We start from the raw sequence: 23,081 nt of genomic DNA, 5'->3' as shown, positions 1-23,081 counted from the left end.
TAAGTTTCTTTTTGGGTTATATTTGATTTTGATTTACTACATGTGTTTAATCCAATCATACTAATTATTGATCTGGGTGGTGTGTGGCACTTCTGTGTGGTGTGCATTAGAAGGTTGGCACTATAAATGGTGATTTTAAAGGTTACTTATTTGTGGTATATGCTCTGGGTTTCTTTTTTTTCCCTCTGCAGGTGGTAGGCGGTGTAAAAGAGCAGGCCGGACCCTTCTTGCATTCTCGAGGAGAGCCATTTCCCGATTCTATGAATCTTATTGCAGACACAAATTGTAATTGGTTTTAACCTTTTGATATGGCTTGTGTTGTACCAATAAAATTGTGATTATTGACAAACTACATTTGTTGTTTATAATCCCATTATTTTTGGAAGGCTCCTCCTGCCTTAAATAAGGAGGTTGCGTAGTCAGTTTTATATTTATTACACTACATATAATATATATATATATATATATATATATATATATATATATATATATATATATATATATATATATTATGCATAATAGCCCCCTCTGCCCATTGTCACGCTGCCTCTGCTCCTGCTATAAGCAGCGCGGCCAGATCTGCCTTGCACGCGTGCCGAGTGTGCACAGCTTGTACTACTGTCATTGCACCTCCCCACCCTGCCTCCACGTTACCCCTAAATGTCCTATGAGTAGTTAAACCCAGGGACAGACTGGGGCTAAAATACAGCCCTGGACTTTCTCCCAAATCCCATCATGGCCCATCATCCTTCCATTCACCCCTAGCCGTGTGCAACAGACACTGTGAATGTACTCTCGTCTTCCTCAGTTTTTTTTTTTTTTGTTTGTTGTTGCACGTAGCAGTATATAAGTGATCGTATTAGTGCCCCTGCTGACGACGGCTGTTGATATCAGGGGCATTTCTAGGATTTTCATTTTACGGGGGCCTTAGCCCCCAGTGAGGGTAGCCTATGAAAAAAAAAATGTTGACACTTAAGGGTCCAAATTGTGCTATTAACTAGTAGCTTACTAACATTCATACGTATAGGATATTGGCTGTTAATAATTACATATAAAGCTAATATTAATACCTTATTGCATGGCCATATTGTAGCCTACATGCATTAATATTACCCAATAATGTTGACAGGTTTATAATCTATAATCCCAAATTTTAGGGCGGTTGGGGGGCATGCTCCCCTGAGAACATTTTTATTTCTATGATCTACATATGTGCATTTTAAGATGTTTTGAAGGCCAAAAAAAATTGATAACAGCTTGAAAACCATATCACTGGGCAGTAGATTATTTGTCTTTCTTATCTCCACATCTCTCTTTTTCTCGGTTTTATCTTGCCCTGTCTCTTCCCCCCACAACTCTAAGCTTAGAATGATATAGTTTTTTCTTTTTTCGTCAGTGAAGAAAAAAATATGGTTTACAGAGAAAAAGAGTACAGTGTCTGTTGCACACGGCTAGGGGCGAATGGCCGGATGATGTTTTTTGATGAATCGCTTTCGTCTTAGTTTCAGTCTTCATTGACCTTGGTCCACCTATCTGTGGATTTGTCTGGACGGTTTGACGCAAGAAATGTTTCGAAATCCACAAATGCCCAGAAGCGATTCACACGTGAATGCCTGGCAGACTTGTGTTTGTGACATAAAGACATATGTGTTCATCTCTTTACATTTATTCAATATATTCCAATGGAACAGTTAATTCAATAAAAACTTTAGAAAATTGAGTGTATTGTTGTGTCAGTTCCGTTATTACTGGTTAAGCATTGTGCTAATGTTTCTTTCTCTGCGATCAGATGATAAAGTATGTTTTGTTCATTCTGTATTGTTTCTCATATGAAGTTATTGTAATGGCAGTTGCTTCTAATTCTTCTGTTCCACCTTTGGTAGTCTGTCTAACTACAACCAGTATTTGAAACGCAAGCAAACAAACGGTCTACTTTTTTTTCCAAATGTTTACTTCCAAACATTAAATTATACATAGACATGGTACACTCGATCCAAAAAAACTTCCAACGTCTTTAACTTCTGTTGGGCTAACAGTTTAGACCCAGAGACCAGATATGTAGAAAGGAAGACCAGGAGTCAGGATGATCAATCAAATGAAGAGATTTTACTGAAGAATAGTTTGCACTTTTACCGATAGAGCCAGCGTAAAAGTCTCTCTCTCTCGAGGAGGAGGAGGAGGAGGAGGAGGAGGTTGCAAGCCAGCACTAACTAACACAAAATTACCACCCCAATTATACCAGTCTCAAAGGCATGGTTTACCTTATTACAGATTAAATCTGCATCTCCATAAAGTTGGTCAGCAGCAGGAAGCATGAAGTGCACTAAAACTTCCTGGTATATGGCTGCATTGACCTTGGACCTAAGAAAACACAGTTGACCAACACCAGCATTTGACATGACACCCCAAACCATCACTGACTCTAGAAACTTTACACTGGAGCTCAAGGAACTAGGATTGTGTGCCTCTCCTCTTCCTCCAGAAAACTTGATTTCCAAAGGTAATGCAAAATTTACTTTCATCAAAGAACATACCTTTGGCCCACTCAGCAGTCCTTTTTGTCTTTAGCCCAGGCAACACGCTTCTGATGCTGTCTGTTGTTCAAGAGTGGCTTGACACACAAGCCACTCTTGAACATTTATTATTTCAATTCGACTGCCTAGCCAGCACAGTCCTTAATAATGCCTATTTAGTTATTGTTAGCCTATTTCAGTATTCATCTTGATATTCGTCAACTTGTCTTTTACCCTTGCAACTTGTCTTGTCTCTTCCCCTTTTCTCTCGCCGCTTTTACCCTTGGCCATAGGCACATTCTCTGTTGTCTTTCTGCAAATGTCAGATCCTCTGCAAGGCAAACACCTCATTCCTTGAGTGCAGGATGATCCCGCGCAGCTTTCCAGACTTTCTCTCTGTAGGTCCGGAGTGCGAACTGGATGATGACCCGTCCCAGGACGTCCAACTCTATGGATTGTGTCAACGCAAAAACGGAGTAAGAATTACTCCGTTTTTCTACCGCGTCTGGAGTAAGAATTTTTAGGATTTTGAGCTCTTTGGTTCTGATATCTTCTCCTTCTGTTTCTTTGAGGTTTTTTAACCTTAAATTTCAACTCCTACTTTAGATCTCGGCTTGATCACACTTGCCTTGATCCATCCGAGCCACCTGCTCAATTTGCGACACCTTATTCTCGTTACTCTTGACCCTTGCAGATAGCGACTTAATTTCCTCTACCAAGAAATCAGTCGTCTTTGCCAGATTTACTATTGTAAGGGATTGATTCAGGTCAAATAACTCAAAGGGGTATTGAATTACAGTGAAAGGAACCATAATACATATTAAATGATTCAAAATTAATATTTAACACTTATTTTGTTTAAAATTTTAAATGTTATGTTCACTGTTTGTGAGCTTAGGTAAGAAAATTGATCAGTTTAAGGCAGTAATTTATAAACACATAGCCCAAGACACCTGTATAGATGAAAAAGGTAAACACAAGTTTATTGAACTATTCTAAACACACAAACTAACGAAAACACACATTCAAAAATGGGAAAGGGATGTTTATTAATGGAAAGGAGTGAAGTCCTAATGTCTCATTGAATGTCTTGTTTAGACATGATTTCTTAGCCACAACCTGAGAATCAATATACTACCAGGTCAACCTTAGTTTGCTTGCTTAGATATACGTTTTTTACCAGTTCAGCCAGAATGAAGAGTCATGTACTTGCATTTGAATGCTCCTACGAGCATGGGTTCCTCTTAGGATGGTAGTAAGTTGTTGTGTTCAGAGGGACGGATAGTTGGTTTTGCCCGGATCCTGGATAGCGTTAGCTGGTTGCTACATGACGGGAGTCTCTGAGACGCAGCTGCGCGGACTCCAGGAAGTTTTCTTTGGCGAGGTTCAGACAGAGTTTCGAAGTGTGGTGAAGAGCTCTGGGTATATCGGTCTGATATCTTGGCTGCGTCCTAAACCTGGAAAATGCTGCCTTCGGAGGACACATTTGAAGGCAGGAAGGCATCAAGCAATGTCCGAATCTATTGTTTGCTTCACTTCGCCTGTAAAGGAGTTTGTACTAATCAGCTGATCAGGAGATTGTGCTCGCCACAGGGTGTCAATCAAAACACATCACAGGATTGAAAATACTCGTCTTTACTTTCTATTAGCATGAGTGTGGTCTGAAATAAACAAATGAATGACATATTACAATAAATAATTACAATATACATACATAAAAGTAATATACATGTCTACATTCTGCAATCAATACAATTATCAGGGTCTGGACTGCACTACCAATCTTCGCCGCTAGATGGCGCGTGGCACACATATATTTTTATGTTTACAAACAGTAGATCACTGTCAAGGTTATTTCAGAGCAATACACGCAAGTGTCCACTAGATGGCGTCATGGAGACAGGTGTCTGGTGTTGTTTCGAAGCTTCTGCACATTTGCTTCAACTGTTTCAGTGCTTCACGAAGCCTCGGTCTGCCCATCACTACATATAACGAGGATCGCGGATTATCCGTGTATCTGAGTAAATGCTTAGTCATCATATATATCGACAGGATTACGGAAATATACGACCAATATTGTATACTTGATACCCATTAAAGGTGTTAACATTGCACTAGGTAACCACAAGCATGATATAATACAAATCAACAACTTAAGTAACTTAAATAACTCTGTATCTGCTATATTTATGGCAGTCAGTACGACGTGAATACGACGGAGATAAACAATTCGATCATTTACACTAATCATTGCTGTAACACTGCAGATTACTATACTAACAAACATCTTTAAGTAAATAGACTTACATTTTATCATGAACGCACACACAGAAGGTAAACTTTTTTTTTTAAACAGAAGGTTTGTGTACAGGAACATGTGATGTGTGTTCTTCTCTTAACTCTGCTTGACTGTTCGGGAAGTTTCTAGCTCGCCACCTAGCGTCCTTTTGACGTCACCGATAAGTTTGTCACTGATTGGTTAAATCTCCTTAACATTGCCTCTCTCCTGAGAGACCTTCATCTGATCGATTTTTGAAGGCAGCATACATGTATCCTTCGTTGCCTTTGGTATCCCATAATCCTGTGCTTTCTATTCAGTGACAGTTGAGGAAAAAGATGGCGTCCGAAAGTTGCATTTGCTGGTGAGTTTGTGTGTAAATGCATGTTTTTTTTACCAATATTTTCCACTTCTGGGCTCGTATTTATCAAACATCTTAGAATTACTCACAAGAACACTGCTAAGAATTGACTTAAGAGTAACAAAATTCCTGGCTCAAAGCTGCGCTTAAAAGTTAGTTATCAAGCGTCCCAATCATACTTTAAGTAAAGTGTAAGTCTAAATCTTAAGAGTCAGTCTTAGAGTTGATTTACGACACTTTGCTGTGCCACAAACTGGATTTTGGATGATTTCATAGGCATGAACCAATCATTGAATAGATTTCCTTATTTAAGAATATTCTCCGATAAATTCACATTGAATGGTGAAGTTCCTAAGAGGAGTTTACATCCAACACACTTTTGACAATAAAGAGTTTTCAATAGAATACAGTATAATATACACATTTGAAATGAAAGATAAACATGTTTTCATCCATGTCTTAATTACAATTATTACACTGGTGTGCTGATAACTGACCCGCGTATATATAGCCTAGATTTTTTTTAATATAATCAGCCACCATGGATTCCAAAAGAAAACCGAACTGGCAGGAGGAAGAAGCGATCGCTACTGCTTGCTGAATTAGCCGAACAGCGGTGTTTATATATTTATTATAAAACCCAACACTAACCAGCGCTGAAAAAGATGATGCCTGCTCTGTCCAAACGATACCGTTAGATTAACTGCTTGTCGTCAAACATTTCGAACACATTCTCCCTCTCTTGAAAGATTTGCCCACGTCTCTGTCTCCTCAGCGCCATCTCAAGCCCCTACTGGCAACTCCTAACCACTTGAGAGACCTCTCGAGCTGTCTCAAATAACTGGGAGAGTAAGAGTGATTCTTAGCTTTAAGAAATTTGATAACTTGCTTTTATACTTAAGTTTGAAAGTAGTAGTAAATTTCATAAATTCTCAGCACTTAAGACTAAAATAGCACTTTGAGAAGCTTGATAAATACAGGCCCTGGGCCCGTATTTATCAAACATCTTAGAATTACTCACAAGAACACTGCTAAGAATTGACTTAAGAGTAACAAAATTCCTGGCTCAAAGCTGCGCTTAAAAGTTAGTTATCAAGCGTCCCAATCATACTTTAAGTAAAGTGCAAGTCTAAATCTTAAGTGTCAGTCTTAGAGTTGATTTACGACACTTTGCTGTGCCACAAACTGGATTTTGGATGATTTCATAGGCATGAACCAATCATTGAAAAGATGTCCTTAGTAAAGAATATTCTCAGATAAATTAACATTGAAAGGTGAAGTTCCTAAGAGGAGTTTACATCCAACACACTTTTGACAATAAAGAGTTTTCAATAGAATACATTATAATATACACATTTGAAATGAAAGATAAACATGTTTTCATCCATGTCTTAATTACAATTATTACACTGGTGTGCTGATAACTGACCCGCGTATATATAGCCTAGATTTTTTTTAATATAATCAGCCACCATGGATTCCAAAAGAAAACCGAACTGGCAGGAGGAAGAAGCGATCGCTACTGCTTGCTGAATTAGCCGAACAGCGGTGTTTATATATTTATTATAAAACCCAACACTAACCAGCGCTGAAAAAGATGATGCCTGCTCTGTCCAAACGATACCGTTTGATTAACTGCTTGTCGTCAAACATTTCGAACACATTCTCCCTCTCTTGAAAGATTTGCCCACGTCTCTGTCTCCTCAGCGCCATCTCAAGCCCCTACTGGCAACTCCTAACCACTTGAGAGACCTCTCGAGCTGTCTCAAATAACTGGGAGAGTAAGAGTGATTCTTAGCTTTAAGAAATTTGATAACTTGCTTTTATACTTAAGTTTGAAAGTAGTAGTAAATTTCATAAATTCTCAGCACTTAAGACTAAAATAGCACTTTGAGAAGCTTGATAAATACAGGCCCTGGGCCCGTATTTATCAAACATCTTAGAATTACTCACAAGAACACTGCTAAGAATTGACTTAAGAGTAAAAAAATTCTTGGCTCAAAGCTGCGCTTAAAAGTTAGTTATCAAGCATCCTAATCATACTTTAAGTAAAGTGTAGGACTAAATCTTAAGTGCTAGTCTTAGAGTGGATTTACGACACTTTGCTGTGCCACAAATGGAATTTTGGATGATGTCATAAGCATGAACCAATCACTGAATAGATGTCCTTATTTAAGAATATTCTCAGATAAATTCACATTGAATGGTGAAATTCCTAAGAGGAGTTTACATCCAATACACATTTAACAATAAAGAGTTTTCAAGAGAATACATTAAAATATACACATTTTAAATGAAAGATAAACATGTTTTCATCGATTTAATTACATTTTTTAAACTGGTGTGCTGTTAAATGACCTGCCTATATATAGCCTAGATTTTTTTATATATATAATCAGCCACCATGGATTCCAAAGGAAAACCGAAATGGCAGGAGGAAGAAGCGATCGCTACTGCTTGCTGAATTACTCGAACCAGCGCTGAAAAAGATGATGTCTGCTCTTTCCACACGATACCGTTTGATTAAATATTTGTCGTCACACATTTCGAACACATTCTCCCTCTATTGAAAGATTTGCGCTCGTCTCTGTCTCCTCAGCGCCATCTCAAGCCCCTACTGGCAACTCCTTACCACTTGAGAGACCTCTCGAGCTGTCTTAAAGAACTGGGAGAGTAAGAGTGATTCTTAGCTTTAAGAAATTTGATAACTTTCTTTTATTCTTAAGTTTGAAAGTAGGAGTAAATTTCATGAATTCTCAGCCCTTAAGACTAAAATAGCACTTTGAGAATCTTGATAAATACGGGCCCTGTTCAGTAATCATAGTATAAAAAAAGCAATCATCATGAATGCAAGCTCTAGTTGTCATGATCAGAGTTGTGACACCTGAGCCAAATAATTAAATACTACATGTTCCCATGACAACCGATTGGCAAATGGCAGTTGCTGGCACTATAAAAAGTCCTGTTCCGCAACACTATTCTGTGTTGGGTTGCAAGTATGTTTTTGTAGTGGTTTTATTGAGGTGGTGGAAGTTGTTGTATTACTGATTGGCCATGGAGGGTACCACTAGCCGACTATTAAGGTATGATGATAAATTGTAGTATCTGGCATTTGTCAACAAGTGGCATTAACAAGTGGTGTTTTCTCTTACAGTTTTTCTCTGGCACTTCTCAGTCTTTGTGTCTGTAGCCATATTGGAAGTGGTAAGATTTATCCAGGCAAGTTATATAATTTAGGTTTGATACCATGGCTGTCTGAATTGTCTCCTTTTTTCCCCCTCTTTTCTAGTTAGTGGCTTTGTCAGGAGTGGCTATCCCATATACTATGGGGCTGGTACTGGTTTTCCCATGCAGGCTGATGTGAAACCACGAAGTTCCTACAGTTCCTGGTATGGCATTAAAGTACCAAGTCCCATTAGTCCTAAAAGTTCCATGGAATTAACTTCTAGTGCTGAAGAAGTTAAGGGTGGTTATACCAGTGTAAGCTATAGTCCTCAAAATGGCTCTTCTGGTTTTGGACCAGTGACTGATTTATATAAGCCTGGTTCTGACTCTGATGCTAGAAGCCAACTTCATGGATCTCTATCTTTGGCTAGTAGTGGCAGTCTTGTTTCTGGTTCTGTGGCCACTGCAGTGGGCCCAAGTATGAGCAGTGAGTCTCTACCCGAGCCAGCAAAGCTCCACTATCAAACTGCAGAACAGCCTGTAGTACACAGTAATGAGTCTGTGGCATCTAGCAGCCAGCAACTATTGCAGAACGGTTCCCAGTCCAGTGGCCCATTAGTGCAAGTCCGCTACCAGGCTGCAACGCATCCCATTATAAAGCCTCAGAGAAGTAGACTTCAATTTGGTGCCAACTTGCTTTCTGATACCAGGCCAGTCCATTTTCCAAGTGCTACCTATGTCAAGGCTTTGCAGCAAATAAATGAGACCTCACAACCCAACTATCAATTAGGACAAGTCAGTTATGGGTCTGGACTTGTGCCATTGCTCAGTGGCCAGCAACTAGTGCAGTCAGGCTATGGTTCCATGGTTCCGCCCAATGATGTGCAACAAGCACAGGCACTAAACCAACTTGTGGCTCAGCCCAGCATCCAACTATCACGTCAAGCAAGCAGCCAGAACTCTGAGCAAGTTATTTCAAACTCCATGGAACAGTCCAGTGGCCTACCTCTAGCACAAGTCAGCTCACAGTCTCTAGACCAGTCCATCACCCAACAACCAGCCCAAGTCAGCTCCCAGTCTGTGGATCAGTCTAGCACCCAACAACCAGCCCAAGACAGCTCACAATCTGTGTCCCAGCCCAGTGGCCTGCTGCTAGTACAAGGCAGCTCACAGCCTGTGGACCAGTCCAGCACCCAACAACCAGTCCAAGCCAGCTCCCAGTCTGTGGATCTGTCTAGCACCCAACAACCAGCCCAAGACAGCTCACAATCTGTGTCCCAGCCCAGTGGCCTGCTGCTAGTACAAGGCAGCTCCCAGCCTGTGGACCAGTCCAACACCCACCAACCAGCCCAAGCCAGCTCACAATCTGTGGTCCAGTCAGGTAGCCTGTCGTCAGCCCAAGTCCGTTACCAGTATGTGTCCCAGCCCAGTGTCTTGCAGCCAGCACAAGCCCGCTACCAGTCTGTGTTTAAGCCCAGTGGCCTGAAGTTTGCACAAGCCCGTTACCAGTCCATATCCCAGCCCAGTGGCATGCTGTCAGCACAAACCCGTTACCAGTCTGTGGACCAGCCCAGTGGCCTGAAGCTTGCAGAAGCCCGTTACCAGTCCATATCTCAGCCCAGCAGTCTGCAGTCAGCACAAGCCCGTTACCAGTCCATATCCCAGCCCAGTGGCCTGCTGTCAGCACAAACCCGTTACCAGTCTGTGTTTAAGCCCAGTGGCCTGAAGCTTGCAGAAGCCCGTTACCAGTCCATATCCCAGCCGAGTGGCCTGCTGTCAGCACATACCCGTTACCAGTCTGTGGACCAGCCCAGTAGCCTGAAGCTGGCACAAGCTCGTTACCAGTATGTGTCTCGGCCCAGTGGCTTGCTGTCAGCAAAAGCCCGCTACCAGTCTGTATCTAAGCCCAGTGGCCTACTGCTAGTACAAGGCAGCTCACAGTCTGTGGATCAGTCCAGCACCCAACAACCAGCCCAAGCCAGCTCACAGTCTGTGGACCAATCCAGTACCCAACAACCAGCCCAAGCCAGCTCCCAGCCTGTGGACCATTCCAGCACACAACCAGCCCAAGACAGCTCACAATCTGTGGTCCAGTCAGGTAGCCTGTCATCAGCCCAAGCCCAATACCAGTCTGTGGACCAGCCCAGTGGCCTGCTGCTAGCACAAGACAGCTCCCAGTCTGTGGACCAGTCCAACACCCAACAACCAGACCAAGCCAGCTCCCAGTCTGTGGATCAGTCAAGCACCCAACAACCAGCCCAAGACAGCTCACAATCTGAGGTCCAGTCAGGTAGCCTGTCATCAGCCCAAGCCCCTTACCAGTATGTGTCCCAGCCCAGTGGCCCGCTGCTAGAAGTCAGCTCACAGCCTCTGGACCAGTCCATCACCCAACAACCAGCCCAAGACAGCTCACAATCTGTGTCCCAGCCCAGTGGCCTGCTGCTAGTACAAGGCAGCTCACAGTCTGTGGACCAGTCCAGCACACAGCAACCTACCCAAGCCAGCTCACAGCCTGTGGACCAGTCCAGCACACAACCAGCCCAAGCCAGCTCACAATCTGTGATCCAGTCAGGTAGCCTGTCATCAGACCAAGCCCCTTACCAGTATGTGTCCAAGCCCAGTGGCTTGCTGTCAGCACAAACCCATTACCAGTCTGTGGACCAGCCCAGTGTCTTGCTGTCAGCACAAGCCCGCTACCAGTCTGTATCTAAACCCAGTGGCCTGAAGCTGCCACAAGTCCGTTACCAGTCCATATCTCTGCCCAGCAGTCTGCAGTCAGCACAAGCCCGTTACCAGTCCATATCCCAGCCCAGTGGCCTGAAGGTGGCACAAGCCAGCTCACCGTCTGTGTACCAGTCCAAACCTCAACAAACTGCCCTAGCAAGTTTTCAATCTGTGGCCCACTCAGGTAGCCTGTCATCAGCCCAAGCCCCTTACCAGTATGTGTCCAAGCCCAGTGGCTTGCTGTCAGCACAAGCCCGCTACCAGTCTGTATCTAAACCCAGTGGCCTGAAGCTGCCACAAGTCCATTACCAGTCCATATCCCAGCCTAGTGGTCTGCAGTCAGCACAAGCCCGCTACCAGTCCATATCTCAGCCCAGCAGTCTGCAGTCAGCACAAGCCCGTTACCAGTCTCTGTCCCAGCCCAGTGGCCTGAAGGTGGCACAAGCCAGCTCCCTGTCTGTGGACCAGTCCAAACCTCAACAACCTGCCCAAGTCAGTACCCAATCTGTGGTCCAGTCAGGTAGCCTGTCATCAGCCCAAGCCCGTAACCAGTATGTGTCCCAGCCCAGTGGTCTGCAGTCAGCACAAGCCCGCTACCAGTCTATATATCAGCCCAGCAGTCTGCAGTCATCACAAGCCCGTTACCAGTCTCTGTCCCAGCCCAGTGGCCTGAAGGTGGCACAAGCCAGCTCACTGTCTGTGGACCAGTCCAAACCTCAACAACCTGCCCAAGCCAGTTCCCAATCTGTGGTCCAGTCAGGTAGCCTGTCATCAGCCCAAGCCCGTAACCAGTATGTGTCCCAGCCCAGTGGTCTGCAGTCAGCACAAGCCCGCTACCAGTCCATATCTCAGCCCAGCAGTCTGCAGTCATCACAAGCCCGTTACCAGTCTCTGTCCCAGCCCAGTGGCCTGAAGCTGGCACAAGCCACCTCGCAGTTTGTGGACCAGTCTAACATGCAACAACAAGCCCATGTCCGCTACCAGTCTGTATCTAAACCCAGTGGCCTGAAGGTGGCACAAGCCAGCTCACTGTCTGTGGACCAGTCCAAACCTCAACAACCTGCCCAAGCCAGTTCCCAATCTGTGGTCCACTCAGGTAGCCTGTCATCAGCCCAAGCCCGTTACCAGTCTCTGTCCCAGCCCAGTGGCCTGAAGCTGGCACAAGCCACCTCACAGTTTGTGGACCAGTCTAACATGCAACAAACAGCCCAAGTCCGTTACCAGTCTGTCGTCCAGTCAGGTAGCCTGCCATCTGCGCACGCCCGTTACCAATCTGTGTTCCGGAGCCCTGGTTTCCATGTCTTTCCTATCCCAGAGCAATCTAGCCTTGGTTCCAAACCTCTGGGACAGCCCAGCAATGTACCTCTTCACGCTATGAGTCTGCAGTCTGTCCAGCCTGACTTCCAAGATTTAACACCTCTGCAGACTACTCAAAACAAACGTCTCTCTCCAGGCATATTGAGGTTGTTGCAACAAGTGAAGTCATAGCTGCATACTTTGTCTACTCAAGAGTTTGCTTTTGAAAAAATAAATATTTCTAAAACCAGTTCAGTAGTTTTGTTGTGTATGGGGAGGTTGGGGTTAAAGATTTGTAACCAAGTGTCTACAGGGAAGTCTTTGACCCATGGAAGTTTCAAGTATTGTTTGTGCTGCGTTTGCATGACCTCATCTTTGATTGACGTGCTCTGCTTTGTTCTTGCTTAAGCCCCATTTACACCTGGAGAAATGGTTGCTCTGATCCAAATAGTGGCTTATGCTGATCGGTGTAAATGGGGTCTAAAATACTTTCAACCACTTCCAGATTGCTTTCATAGTGTAACTGCTGATGTGGTCAAATGCATTCAAATGGCCACAAACACCTACTGACAATGCATTAACTTTATGGGAGGCATGCTACCCTTACCATTTCAGTTTACTTGTCCTTCTCAAATACTTCATTTACTTAAGCAAACTTAAATAGTCACTGTATATTTGATTTATACTGACTTAACCCTTTAGGAATCTGAGGTTTTTCTATAATGTTTTTGACATTAATTTCAAAAGTCTAATCTTAAGACTTTATGTAAATTAGAAATCTTGGGTGAACCAAAGTTTATTTAGGGATCTAATTTGCATATGTCATATGGTGGTCATCTTGGATTATAGAATTTTCATAAAGTCAAATGTTTAAATTATAAAATGCAACACTCAGGTAAATTTCAGGTTCCATGTATGGGGCACATATATTATGCGTAATATGTGAGAGGAGACTAGCCAGCAATGACTTTCGCTAAAGTATGTTTTGTTTGTTTTTTGTTTATTCTGTATTTATTTTTTATTTTTTTTGCATTGACTTGTATTAGCGTGTATTTGTTTTCCTGTTAAAGGGGCAGACCAGCCACTGTTTCTTGTGTATTTAAGTTTCTTTTTGGGTTATATTTGATTTTGATTTACTACATGTGTTTAATCCAATCATACTAATAATTGATCTGGGTGGTGTGTGGCACTTCTGTGTGGTGTGCATTAGAAGGTTGGCACTATAAATGGTGATTTTAAAGGTTACTTATTTGTGGTATATGCTCTGGGTTTCTTTTTTTTCCCTCTGCAGGTGGTAGGCGGTGTAAAAGAGCAGGCCGGACCCTTCTTGCATTCTCGAGGAGAGCCATTTCCCGATTCTATGAATCTTATTGCAGACACAAATTGTAATTGGTTTTAACCTTTTGATATGGCTTGTGTTGTACCAATAAAATTGTGATTATTGACAAACTACATTTGTTGTTTATAATCCCATTATTTTTGGAAGGCTCCTCCAAACCAAGGAGGTTGCGTAGTCAGTTTTATATTTATTACACTACATATAATATATATATGTATATATATATATATATATATATATATATATATATATATATATATATATATATATATATATATATTATGCATAATAGCCCCCTCTGCCCATTGTCACGCTGCCTCTGCTCCTGCTATAAGCAGCGCGGCCAGATCTGCCTTGCACGCGTGCCGAGTGTGCACAGCTTGTACTACTGTCATTGCACCTCCCCACCCTGCCTCCACGTTACCCCTAAATGTCCTATGAGTAGTTCAACCCAGGGACGGAATGGGGCTAAAAAACAGCCCTGGACTTTCTCCCAAATCCCATCATGGCCCATCATCCTTCCATTCACCCCTAGCCGTGTGCAACAGACACTGTGAATGTACTCTCGTCTTCCTCAGTTTTTTTTTTTTTTGTTTGTTGTTGCACGTAGCAGTATATAAGTGATCGTATTAGTGCCCCTGCTGACGACGGCTGTTGATATCAGGGGCATTTCTAGGATTTTCATTTTACGGGGGCCTTAGCCCCCAGTGAGGGTAGCCTATGAAAAAAAAAATGTTGACACTTAAGGGTCCAAATTGTGCTATTAACTAGTAGCTTACTAACATTCATACGCATAGGATATTGGCTGTTAATAATAACATATAAAGCTAATATTAATACCTTATTGCATGGCCATATTGTAGCCTACATGCATTAATATTACCCAATAATGTTGACAGGTTTATAATCTATAATCCCAAATTTTAGGGCGGTTGGGGGGCATGCTCCCCTGAGAACATTTTTATTTCTATGATCTACATATGTGCATTTTAAGATGTTTTGAAGGCCAAAAAAAATTGATAACAGCTTGAAAACCATATCACTGGGCAGTAGATTATTTGTCTTTCTTATCTCCACATCTCTCTTTTTCTCGGTTTTATCTTGCCCTGTCTCTTCCCCCCACAACTCTAAGCTTAGAATGATATAGTTTTTTCTTTTTTCGTCAGTGAAGAAAAAAATATGGTTTACAGAGAAAAAGAGTACAGTGTCTGTTGCACACGGCTAGGGGCGAATGGCCGGATGATGTTTTTTGATGAATCGCTTTCGTCTTAGTTTCAGTCTTCATTGACCTTGGTCCACCTATCTGTGGATTTGTCTGGACGGTTTGACGCAAGAAATGTTTCGAAATCCACAAATGCCCAGAAGCGATTCACACGTGAATGCCTGGCAGACTTGTGTTTGTGACATAAAGACATATGTGTTCATCTCTTTACATTTATTCAATATATTCCAATGGAACAGTTAATTCAATAAAAACTTTAGAAAATTGAGTGTATTGTTGTGTCAGTTCCGTTATTACTGGTTAAGCATTGTGCTAATGTTTCTTTCTCTGCGATCAGATGATAAAGTATGTTTTGTTCATTCTGTATTGTTTCTCATATGAAGTTATTGTAATGGCAGTTGCTTCTAATTCTTCTGTTCCACCTTTGGTAGTCTGTCTAACTACAACCAGTATTTGAAACGCAAGCAAACAAACGGTCTACTTTTTTTTCCAAATGTTTACTTCCAAACATTAAATTATACATAGACATGGTACACTCGATCCAAAAAAACTTCCAACGTCTTTAACTTCTGTTGGGCTAACAGTTTAGACCCAGAGACCAGATATGTAGAAAGGAAGACCAGGAGTCAGGATGATCAATCAAATGAAGAGAATTTACTGAAGAATAGTTTGCACTTTTACCGATAGAGCCAGCGTAAAAGTCTCTCTCTCTCTCGAGGAGGAGGAGGAGGAGGAGGAGGAGGAGGAGGAGGAGGAGGTTGCAAGCCAAGCCAGCCAGAACATTTATTATTTCAGTTCGACTGCCTAGCCAGCACAGTCCTTAATAATGCCTATTTAGTTATTGTTAGCCTATTTCAGTATTCATCTTGATATTCGTCAACTTGTCTTTTACCCTTGCAACTTGTCTTGTCTCTTCCCCTTTTCTCTCGCCGCTTTTACCCTTGGCCATAGGCACTTTCTCTGTTGTCTTTCTGCAAATGTCAGATCCTCTGCAAGGCAAACACCTCATTCCTTGAGTGCAGGATGATCCCGCGCAGCTTTCCAGACTTTCTCTCTGTAGGTCCGGAGTGCGAACTGGATGATGACCCGTCCCAGGACGTCCAACTCTATGGATTGTGTCAACGCAAAAACGGAGTAAGAATTACTCCGTTTTTCTACCGCGTCTGGAGTAAGAATTTTTAGGATTTTGAGCTCTTTGGTTCTGATATCTTCTCCTTCTGTTTCTTTGAGGTTTTTTAACCTTAAATTTCAACTCCTACTTTAGATCTCGGCTTGATCACACTTGCCTTGATCCATCCGAGCCACCTGCTCAATTTGCGACACCTTATTCTCGTTACTCTTGACCCTTGCAGATAGCGACTTAATTTCCTCTACCAAGAAATCAGTCGTCTTTGCCAGATTTACTATTGTAAGGGATTGATTCAGGTCAAATAACTCAAAGGGGTATTGAATTACAGTGAAAGGAACCATAATACATATTAAATGATTCAAAATTAATATTTAACACTTATTTTGTTTAAAATTTTAAATGTTATGTTCACTGTTTGTGAGCTTAGGTAAGAAAATTGATCAGTTTAAGGCAGTAATTTATAAACACATAGCCCAAGACACCTGTATAGATGAAAAAGGTAAACACAAGTTTATTGAACTATTCTAAACACACAAACTAACGAAAACACACATTCAAAAATGGGAAAGGGATGTTTATTAATGGAAAGGAGTGAAGTCCTAATGTCTCATTGAATGTCTTGTTTAGACATGATTTCTTAGCCACAACCTGAGAATCAATATACTACCAGGTCAACCTTAGTTTGCTTGCTTAGATATACGTTTTTTACCAGTTCAGCCAGAATGAAGAGTCATGTACTTGCATTTGAATGCTCCTACGAGCATGGGTTCCTCTTAGGATGGTAGTAAGTTGTTGTGTTCAGAGGGACGGATAGTTGGTTTTGCCCGGATCCTGGATAGCGTTAGCTGGTTGCTACATGACGGGAGTCTCTGAGACGCAGCTGCGCGGACTCCAGGAAGTTTTCTTTGGCGAGGTTCAGACAGAGTTTCGAAGTGTGGTGAAGAGCTCTGGGTATATCGGTCTGATATCTTGGCTGCGTCCTAAACCTGGAAAATGCTGCCTTCGGAGGACACATTTGAAGGCAGGAAGGCATCAAGCAATGTCCGAATCTATTGTTTGCTTCACTTCGCCTGTAAAGGAGTTTGTACTAATCAGCTGATCAGGAGATTGTGCTCGCCACAGGGTGTCAATCAAAACACATCACAGGATTGAAAATACTCGTCTTTACTTTCTATTAGCATGAGTGTGGTCTGAAATAAACAAATGAATGACATATTACAATAAATAATTACAATATACATACATAAAAGTAATATACATGTCTACATTCTGCAATCAATACAATTATCAGGGTCTGGACTGCACTACCAATCTTCGCCGCTAGATGGCGCGTGGCACACATATATTTTTATGTTTACAAACAGTAGATCACTGTCAAGGTTATTTCAGAGCAATACACGCAAGTGTCCACTAGATGGCGTCATGGAGACGGGTGTCTGGTGTTGTTTCGAAGCTTCTGCACATTTGCTTCAACTGTTTCAGTGCTTCACGAAGCCTCGGTCTGCCCATCACTACATATAACGAGGATCGCGGATTATCCGTGTATCTGAGTAAATGCTTAGTCATCATATATATCGACAGGATTACGGAAATATACGACCAATATTGTATACTTGATACCCATTAAAGGTGTTAACATTGCACTAGGTAACCACAAGCATGATATAATACAAATCAACAACTTAAGTAACTTAAATAACTCTGTATCTGCTATATTTATGGCAGTCAGTACGACGTGAATACGACGGAGATAAACAATTCGATCATTTACACTAATCATTGCTGTAACACTGCAGATTACTATACTAACAAACATCTTTAAGTAAATAGACTTACATTTTATCATGAACGCACACACAGAAGGTAAACTTTTTTTTTTAAACAGAAGGTTTGTGTACAGGAACATGTGATGTGTGTTCTTCTCTTAACTCTGCTTCACTGTTCGGGAAGTTTCTAGCTCGCCACCTAGCGTCCTTTTGACGTCACCGATAAGTTTGTCACTGATTGGTTAAATCTCCTTAACATTGCCTCTCTCCTGAGAGACCTTCATCTGATCGATTTTTGAAGGCAGCATACATGTATCCTTCGTTGCCTTTGGTATCCCATAATCCTGTGCTTTCTATTCAGTGACAGTTGAGGAAAAAGATGGCGTCCGAAAGTTGCATTTGCTGGTGAGTTTGTGTGTAAATGCATGTTTTTTTTACCAATATTTTCCACTTCTGGGCTCGTATTTATCAAACATCTTAGAATTACTCACAAGAACACTGCTAAGAATTGACTTAAGAGTAACAAAATTCCTGGCTCAAAGCTGCGCTTAAAAGTTAGTTATCAAGCGTCCCAATCATACTTTAAGTAAAGTGTAAGTCTAAATCTTAAGAGTCAGTCTTAGAGTTGATTTACGACACTTTGCTGTGCCACAAACTGGATTTTGGATGATTTCATAGGCATGAACCAATCATTGAATAGATGTCCTTATTTAAGAATATTCTCCGATAAATTCACATTGAATGGTGAAGTTCCTAAGAGGAGTTTACATCCAACACACTTTTGACAATAAAGAGTTTTCAATAGAATACAGTATAATATACACATTTGAAATGAAAGATAAACATGTTTTCATCCATGTCTTAATTACAATTATTACACTGGTGTGCTGATAACTGACCCGCCTATAGCCTAGATTTTTTTTAATATAATCAGCCACCATGGATTCCAAAAGAAAACCGAACTGGCAGGAGGAAGAAGCGATCGCTACTGCTTGCTGAATTAGCCGAACAGCGGTGTTTATATATTTATTATAAAACCCAACACTAACCAGCGCTGAAAAAGATGATGCCTGCTCTGTCCAAACGATACCGTTAGATTAACTGCTTGTCGTCAAACATTTCGAACACATTCTCCCTCTCTTGAAAGATTTGCCCACGTCTCTGTCTCCTCAGCGCCATCTCAAGCCCCTACTGGCAACTCCTAACCACTTGAGAGACCTCTCGAGCTGTCTCAAATAACTGGGAGAGTAAGAGTGATTCTTAGCTTTAAGAAATTTGATAACTTGCTTTTATACTTAAGTTTGAAAGTAGTAGTAAATTTCATAAATTCTCAGCACTTAAGACTAAAATAGCACTTTGAGAAGCTTGATAAATACAGGCCCTGGGCCCGTATTTATCAAACATCTTAGAATTACTCACAAGAACACTGCTAAGAATTGACTTAAGAGTAACAAAATTCCTGGCTCAAAGCTGCGCTTAAAAGTTAGTTATCAAGCGTCCCAATCATACTTTAAGTAAAGTGCAAGTCTAAATCTTAAGTGTCAGTCTTAGAGTTGATTTACGACACTTTGCTGTGCCACAAACTGGATTTTGGATGATTTCATAGGCATGAACCAATCATTGAAAAGATGTCCTTAGTAAAGAATATTCTCAGATAAATTAACATTGAATGGTGAAGTTCCTAAGAGGAGTTTACATCCAACACACTTTTGACAATAAAGAGTTTTCAATAGAATACATTATAATATACACATTTGAAATGAAAGATAAACATGTTTTCATCCATGTCTTAATTACAATTATTACACTGGTGTGCTGATAACTGACCCGCGTATATATAGCCTAGATTTTTTTTAATATAATCAGCCACCATGGATTCCAAAAGAAAACCGAACTGGCAGGAGGAAGAAGCGATCGCTACTGCTTGCTGAATTAGCCGAAGAGCGGTGTTTATATATTTATTATAAAACCCAACACTAACCAGCGCTGAAAAAGATGATGCCTGCTCTGTCCAAACGATACCGTTTGATTAACTGCTTGTCGTCAAACATTTCGAACACATTCTCCCTCTCTTGAAAGATTTGCCCACGTCTCTGTCTCCTCAGCGCCATCTCAAGCCCCTACTGGCAACTCCTAACCACTTGAGAGACCTCTCGAGCTGTCTCAAATAACTGGGAGAGTAAGAGTGATTCTTAGCTTTAAGAAATTTGATAACTTGCTTTTATACTTAAGTTTGAAAGTAGTAGTAAATTTCATAAATTCTCAGCACTTAAGACTAAAATAGCACTTTGAGAAGCTTGATAAATACAGGCCCTGGGCCCGTATTTATCAAACATCTTAGAATTACTCACAAGAACACTGCTAAGAATTGACTTAAGAGTAAAAAAATTCTTGGCTCAAAGCTGCGCTTAAAAGTTAGTTATCAAGCATCCTAATCATACTTTAAGTAAAGTGTAGGACTAAATCTTAAGTGCTAGTCTTAGAGTGGATTTACGACACTTTGCTGTGCCACAAATGGAATTTTGGATGATGTCATAAGCATGAACCAATCACTGAATAGATGTCCTTATTTAAGAATATTCTCAGATAAATTCACATTGAATGGTGAAATTCCTAAGAGGAGTTTACATCCAATACACATTTAACAATAAAGAGTTTTCAAGAGAATACATTAAAATATACACATTTTAAATGAAAGATAAACATGTTTTCATCGATTTAATTACATTTTTTAAACTGGTGTGCTGTTAAATGACCTGCCTATATATAGCCTAGATTTTTTTATATATATAATCAGCCACCATGGATTCCAAAGGAAAACCGAAATGGCAGGAGGAAGAAGCGATCGCTACTGCTTGCTGAATTACTCGAACCAGCGCTGAAAAAGATGATGTCTGCTCTTTCCACACGATACCGTTTGATTAAATATTTGTCGTCACACATTTCGAACACATTCTCCCTCTATTGAAAGATTTGCGCTCGTCTCTGTCTCCTCAGCGCCATCTCAAGCCCCTACTGGCAACTCCTTACCACTTGAGAGACCTCTCGAGCTGTCTTAAAGAACTGGGAGAGTAAGAGTGATTCTTAGCTTTAAGAAATTTGATAACTTTCTTTTATTCTTAAGTTTGAAAGTAGGAGTAAATTTCATGAATTCTCAGCCCTTAAGACTAAAATAGCACTTTGAGAATCTTGATAAATACGGGCCCTGTTCAGTAATCATAGTATAAAAAAAGCAATCATCATGAATGCAAGCTCTAGTTGTCATGATCAGAGTTGTGACACCTGAGCCAAATAATTAAATACTACATGTTCCCATGACAACCGATTGGCAAATGGCAGTTGCTGGCACTATAAAAAGTCCTGTTCCGCAACACTATTCTGTGTTGGGTTGCAAGTATGTTTTTGTAGTGGTTTTATTGAGGTGGTGGAAGTTGTTGTATTACTGATTGGCCATGGAGGGTACCACTAGCCGACTATTAAGGTAGTGATGGCCAAATGAGGCTTCCTGAACCACTGAGGCTTTCCAGCCCATTGGTTCACCAAAAGGTTCATTTACCTGAAGCCTCATGAAACAGTGTGCTCCCTAGTGACACCTGCTGTGCAAAGCAATGCATCGCACACAAATCTATTCATCCTGAGCAACCAAATTATCATAGTGTGGGCACACCCTTTTTCTATTGCCTGTGTATTAATAAAGTATTTTACTCTGCTTGTATTAACCTATGTACACACAACTCACACAAACACACAACTTTGTGTTCTACTATTCAGTAGTTCTTTGGGTTAGTGATGACAGTAAATGCCCAGAATGATTGTAAATAAATTATTGTGAGTGCAGTGCTAATGGGACTGGAATTGTGGAACAGCAAACTGCAACAGTGATGGGAAAAGCTTTCCCTAATACAGTCTAATCTTATAATAATAATAATAATAATAATAGCAATAATATATATATATATATATATATATATATATATATATATATATATATATATATATATATATATATATATATATATATATATATATAATAACACTAGGCCTACTACTAATATAGGCTATATATACGGTATATATATAGCCTATATTAGTAGTAGGCCTAGTGTTATTATATATATATATATATATATATATATATATATATATATATATATATATATATATATATATATATATATATATATATAATTACGTAGGCTAGTATAGGTATTACAACTAGATATAGGCTAATTTACTCTAATAATCTACTGAACTATGTATAATTTACTCTAATAATCTACTAAACTAAGTATAATGTAATATAATATATAATAAGCTATGATATATAATGATATCGCTACTACATACAACCAACACCTCAACACCAATGCAAATGCCTACTGCAAACCCCACAAGAGCCGCGAGGTTTCGAACCACTTTTGTCCGAAAGCGATACTCAGAATGAAGCAATGACGTATTCAACAGAAAACGAGGCCTCGTTTGTCATCGTCACGTGATTTTCACGGAAACGATACAAGCCTCGAATCGGGGCTTCATCTGGAACGCCCCTTTTTGCTCGACACAAGCTCCGGAGCCTCGCTTCAGATGTCCCATCACTATATTAAGGTATGATGATAAATTGTAGTATCTGGCATTTGTCAACAAGTGGCATTAACAAGTGGTGTTTTCTCTTACAGTTTTTCTCTGGCACTTCTCAGTCTTTGTGTCTGTAGCCATATTGGAAGTGGTAAGATTTATCCAGGCAAGTTATATAATTTAGGTTTGATACCATGGCTGTCTGAATTGTCTCCTTTTTTCCCCCTCTTTTCTAGTTAGTGGCTTTGTCAGGAGTGGCTATCCCATATACTATGGGGCTGGTACTGGTTTTCCCATGCAGGCTGATGTGAAACCACGAAGTTCCTACAGTTCCTGGTATGGCATTAAAGTACCAAGTCCCATTAGTCCTCAAAGTTCCATGGAATTAACTTCTAGTGCTGAAGAAGTTAAGGGTGGTTATACCAGTGTAAGCTATAGTCCTCAAAATGGCTCTTCTGGTTTTGGACCAGTGACTGATTTATATAAGCCTGGTTCTGACTCTGATGCTAGAAGCCAACTTCAAGGATCTCTATCTTTGGCTGGTAGTGGCAGTCTTGTTTCTGGTTCTGTGGCCACTGCAGTGGGCCCAAGTATGAGCAGTGAGTCTCTACCCGAGCCAGCAAAGCTCCACTATCAAACTGCAGAACAGCCTGTAGTACACAGTAATGAGTCTGTGGCATCTGCAAGCCAGCAACTATTGCAGAACGGTTCCC

The 23,081-nt window shown here is 40.9% G+C and overlaps 1 protein-coding gene and 1 long non-coding RNA gene across 3 annotated transcripts; both read left to right on the top strand.

Annotated features, from left to right (window-relative positions):
- The first annotated feature begins 8,133 nt into the window (after nt 1-8,133).
- Nucleotides 8,134-12,587, top strand: LOC137084063 (fap1 adhesin-like). 2 transcript variants are annotated; one of them, XM_067449992.1, is made up of 4 exons: nt 8,134-8,235; nt 8,307-8,356; nt 8,442-9,623; nt 9,672-12,587. In XM_067449992.1, the coding sequence occupies exons 1-4, from the start codon at nt 8,207-8,209 to the stop codon at nt 12,527-12,529; spliced, it is 4,119 nt and encodes a 1,372-aa protein (XP_067306093.1). In that variant the 5' UTR covers nt 8,134-8,206; the 3' UTR covers nt 12,530-12,587. The 2 variants fall into 2 exon arrangements, with proteins under 2 accessions (XP_067306093.1, XP_067306092.1); XM_067449991.1 differs by having other exon boundaries at nt 8,442-12,587.
- Nucleotides 12,588-21,173: 8,586 nt separating this feature from the next.
- On the top strand, nt 21,174-23,052 carry LOC137084068 (uncharacterized). The gene is made up of 3 exons (XR_010906690.1): nt 21,174-21,274; nt 22,470-22,519; nt 22,605-23,052. It is a non-coding gene; the product is annotated as an uncharacterized lncRNA (long non-coding RNA).
- The last annotated feature ends 29 nt before the right edge of the window (nt 23,053-23,081 follow it).

The sequence above is a fragment of the Pseudorasbora parva genome, chromosome 8 (genome assembly GCF_024679245.1).
Source record: "Pseudorasbora parva isolate DD20220531a chromosome 8, ASM2467924v1, whole genome shotgun sequence".
Lineage (NCBI taxonomy): Eukaryota > Metazoa > Chordata > Actinopteri > Cypriniformes > Gobionidae > Pseudorasbora > Pseudorasbora parva.
This window is presented reverse-complemented; position numbering and strand designations above follow the sequence as displayed.

Bases quoted from the DNA above. Each gene is read 5' to 3' on its own strand.
- LOC137084063 (XM_067449991.1), top strand. From the start codon at position 8,207: ATGGAGGGTACCACTAGCCGACTATTAAG. The intron at 8,236-8,306 runs GTATGATGATAA...TTTCTCTTACAG, and splicing joins ACCACTAGCCGACTATTAAG to TTTTTCTCTGGCACTTCTCA. The intron at 8,357-8,441 runs GTAAGATTTATC...CCTCTTTTCTAG, and splicing joins CTGTAGCCATATTGGAAGTG to TTAGTGGCTTTGTCAGGAGT.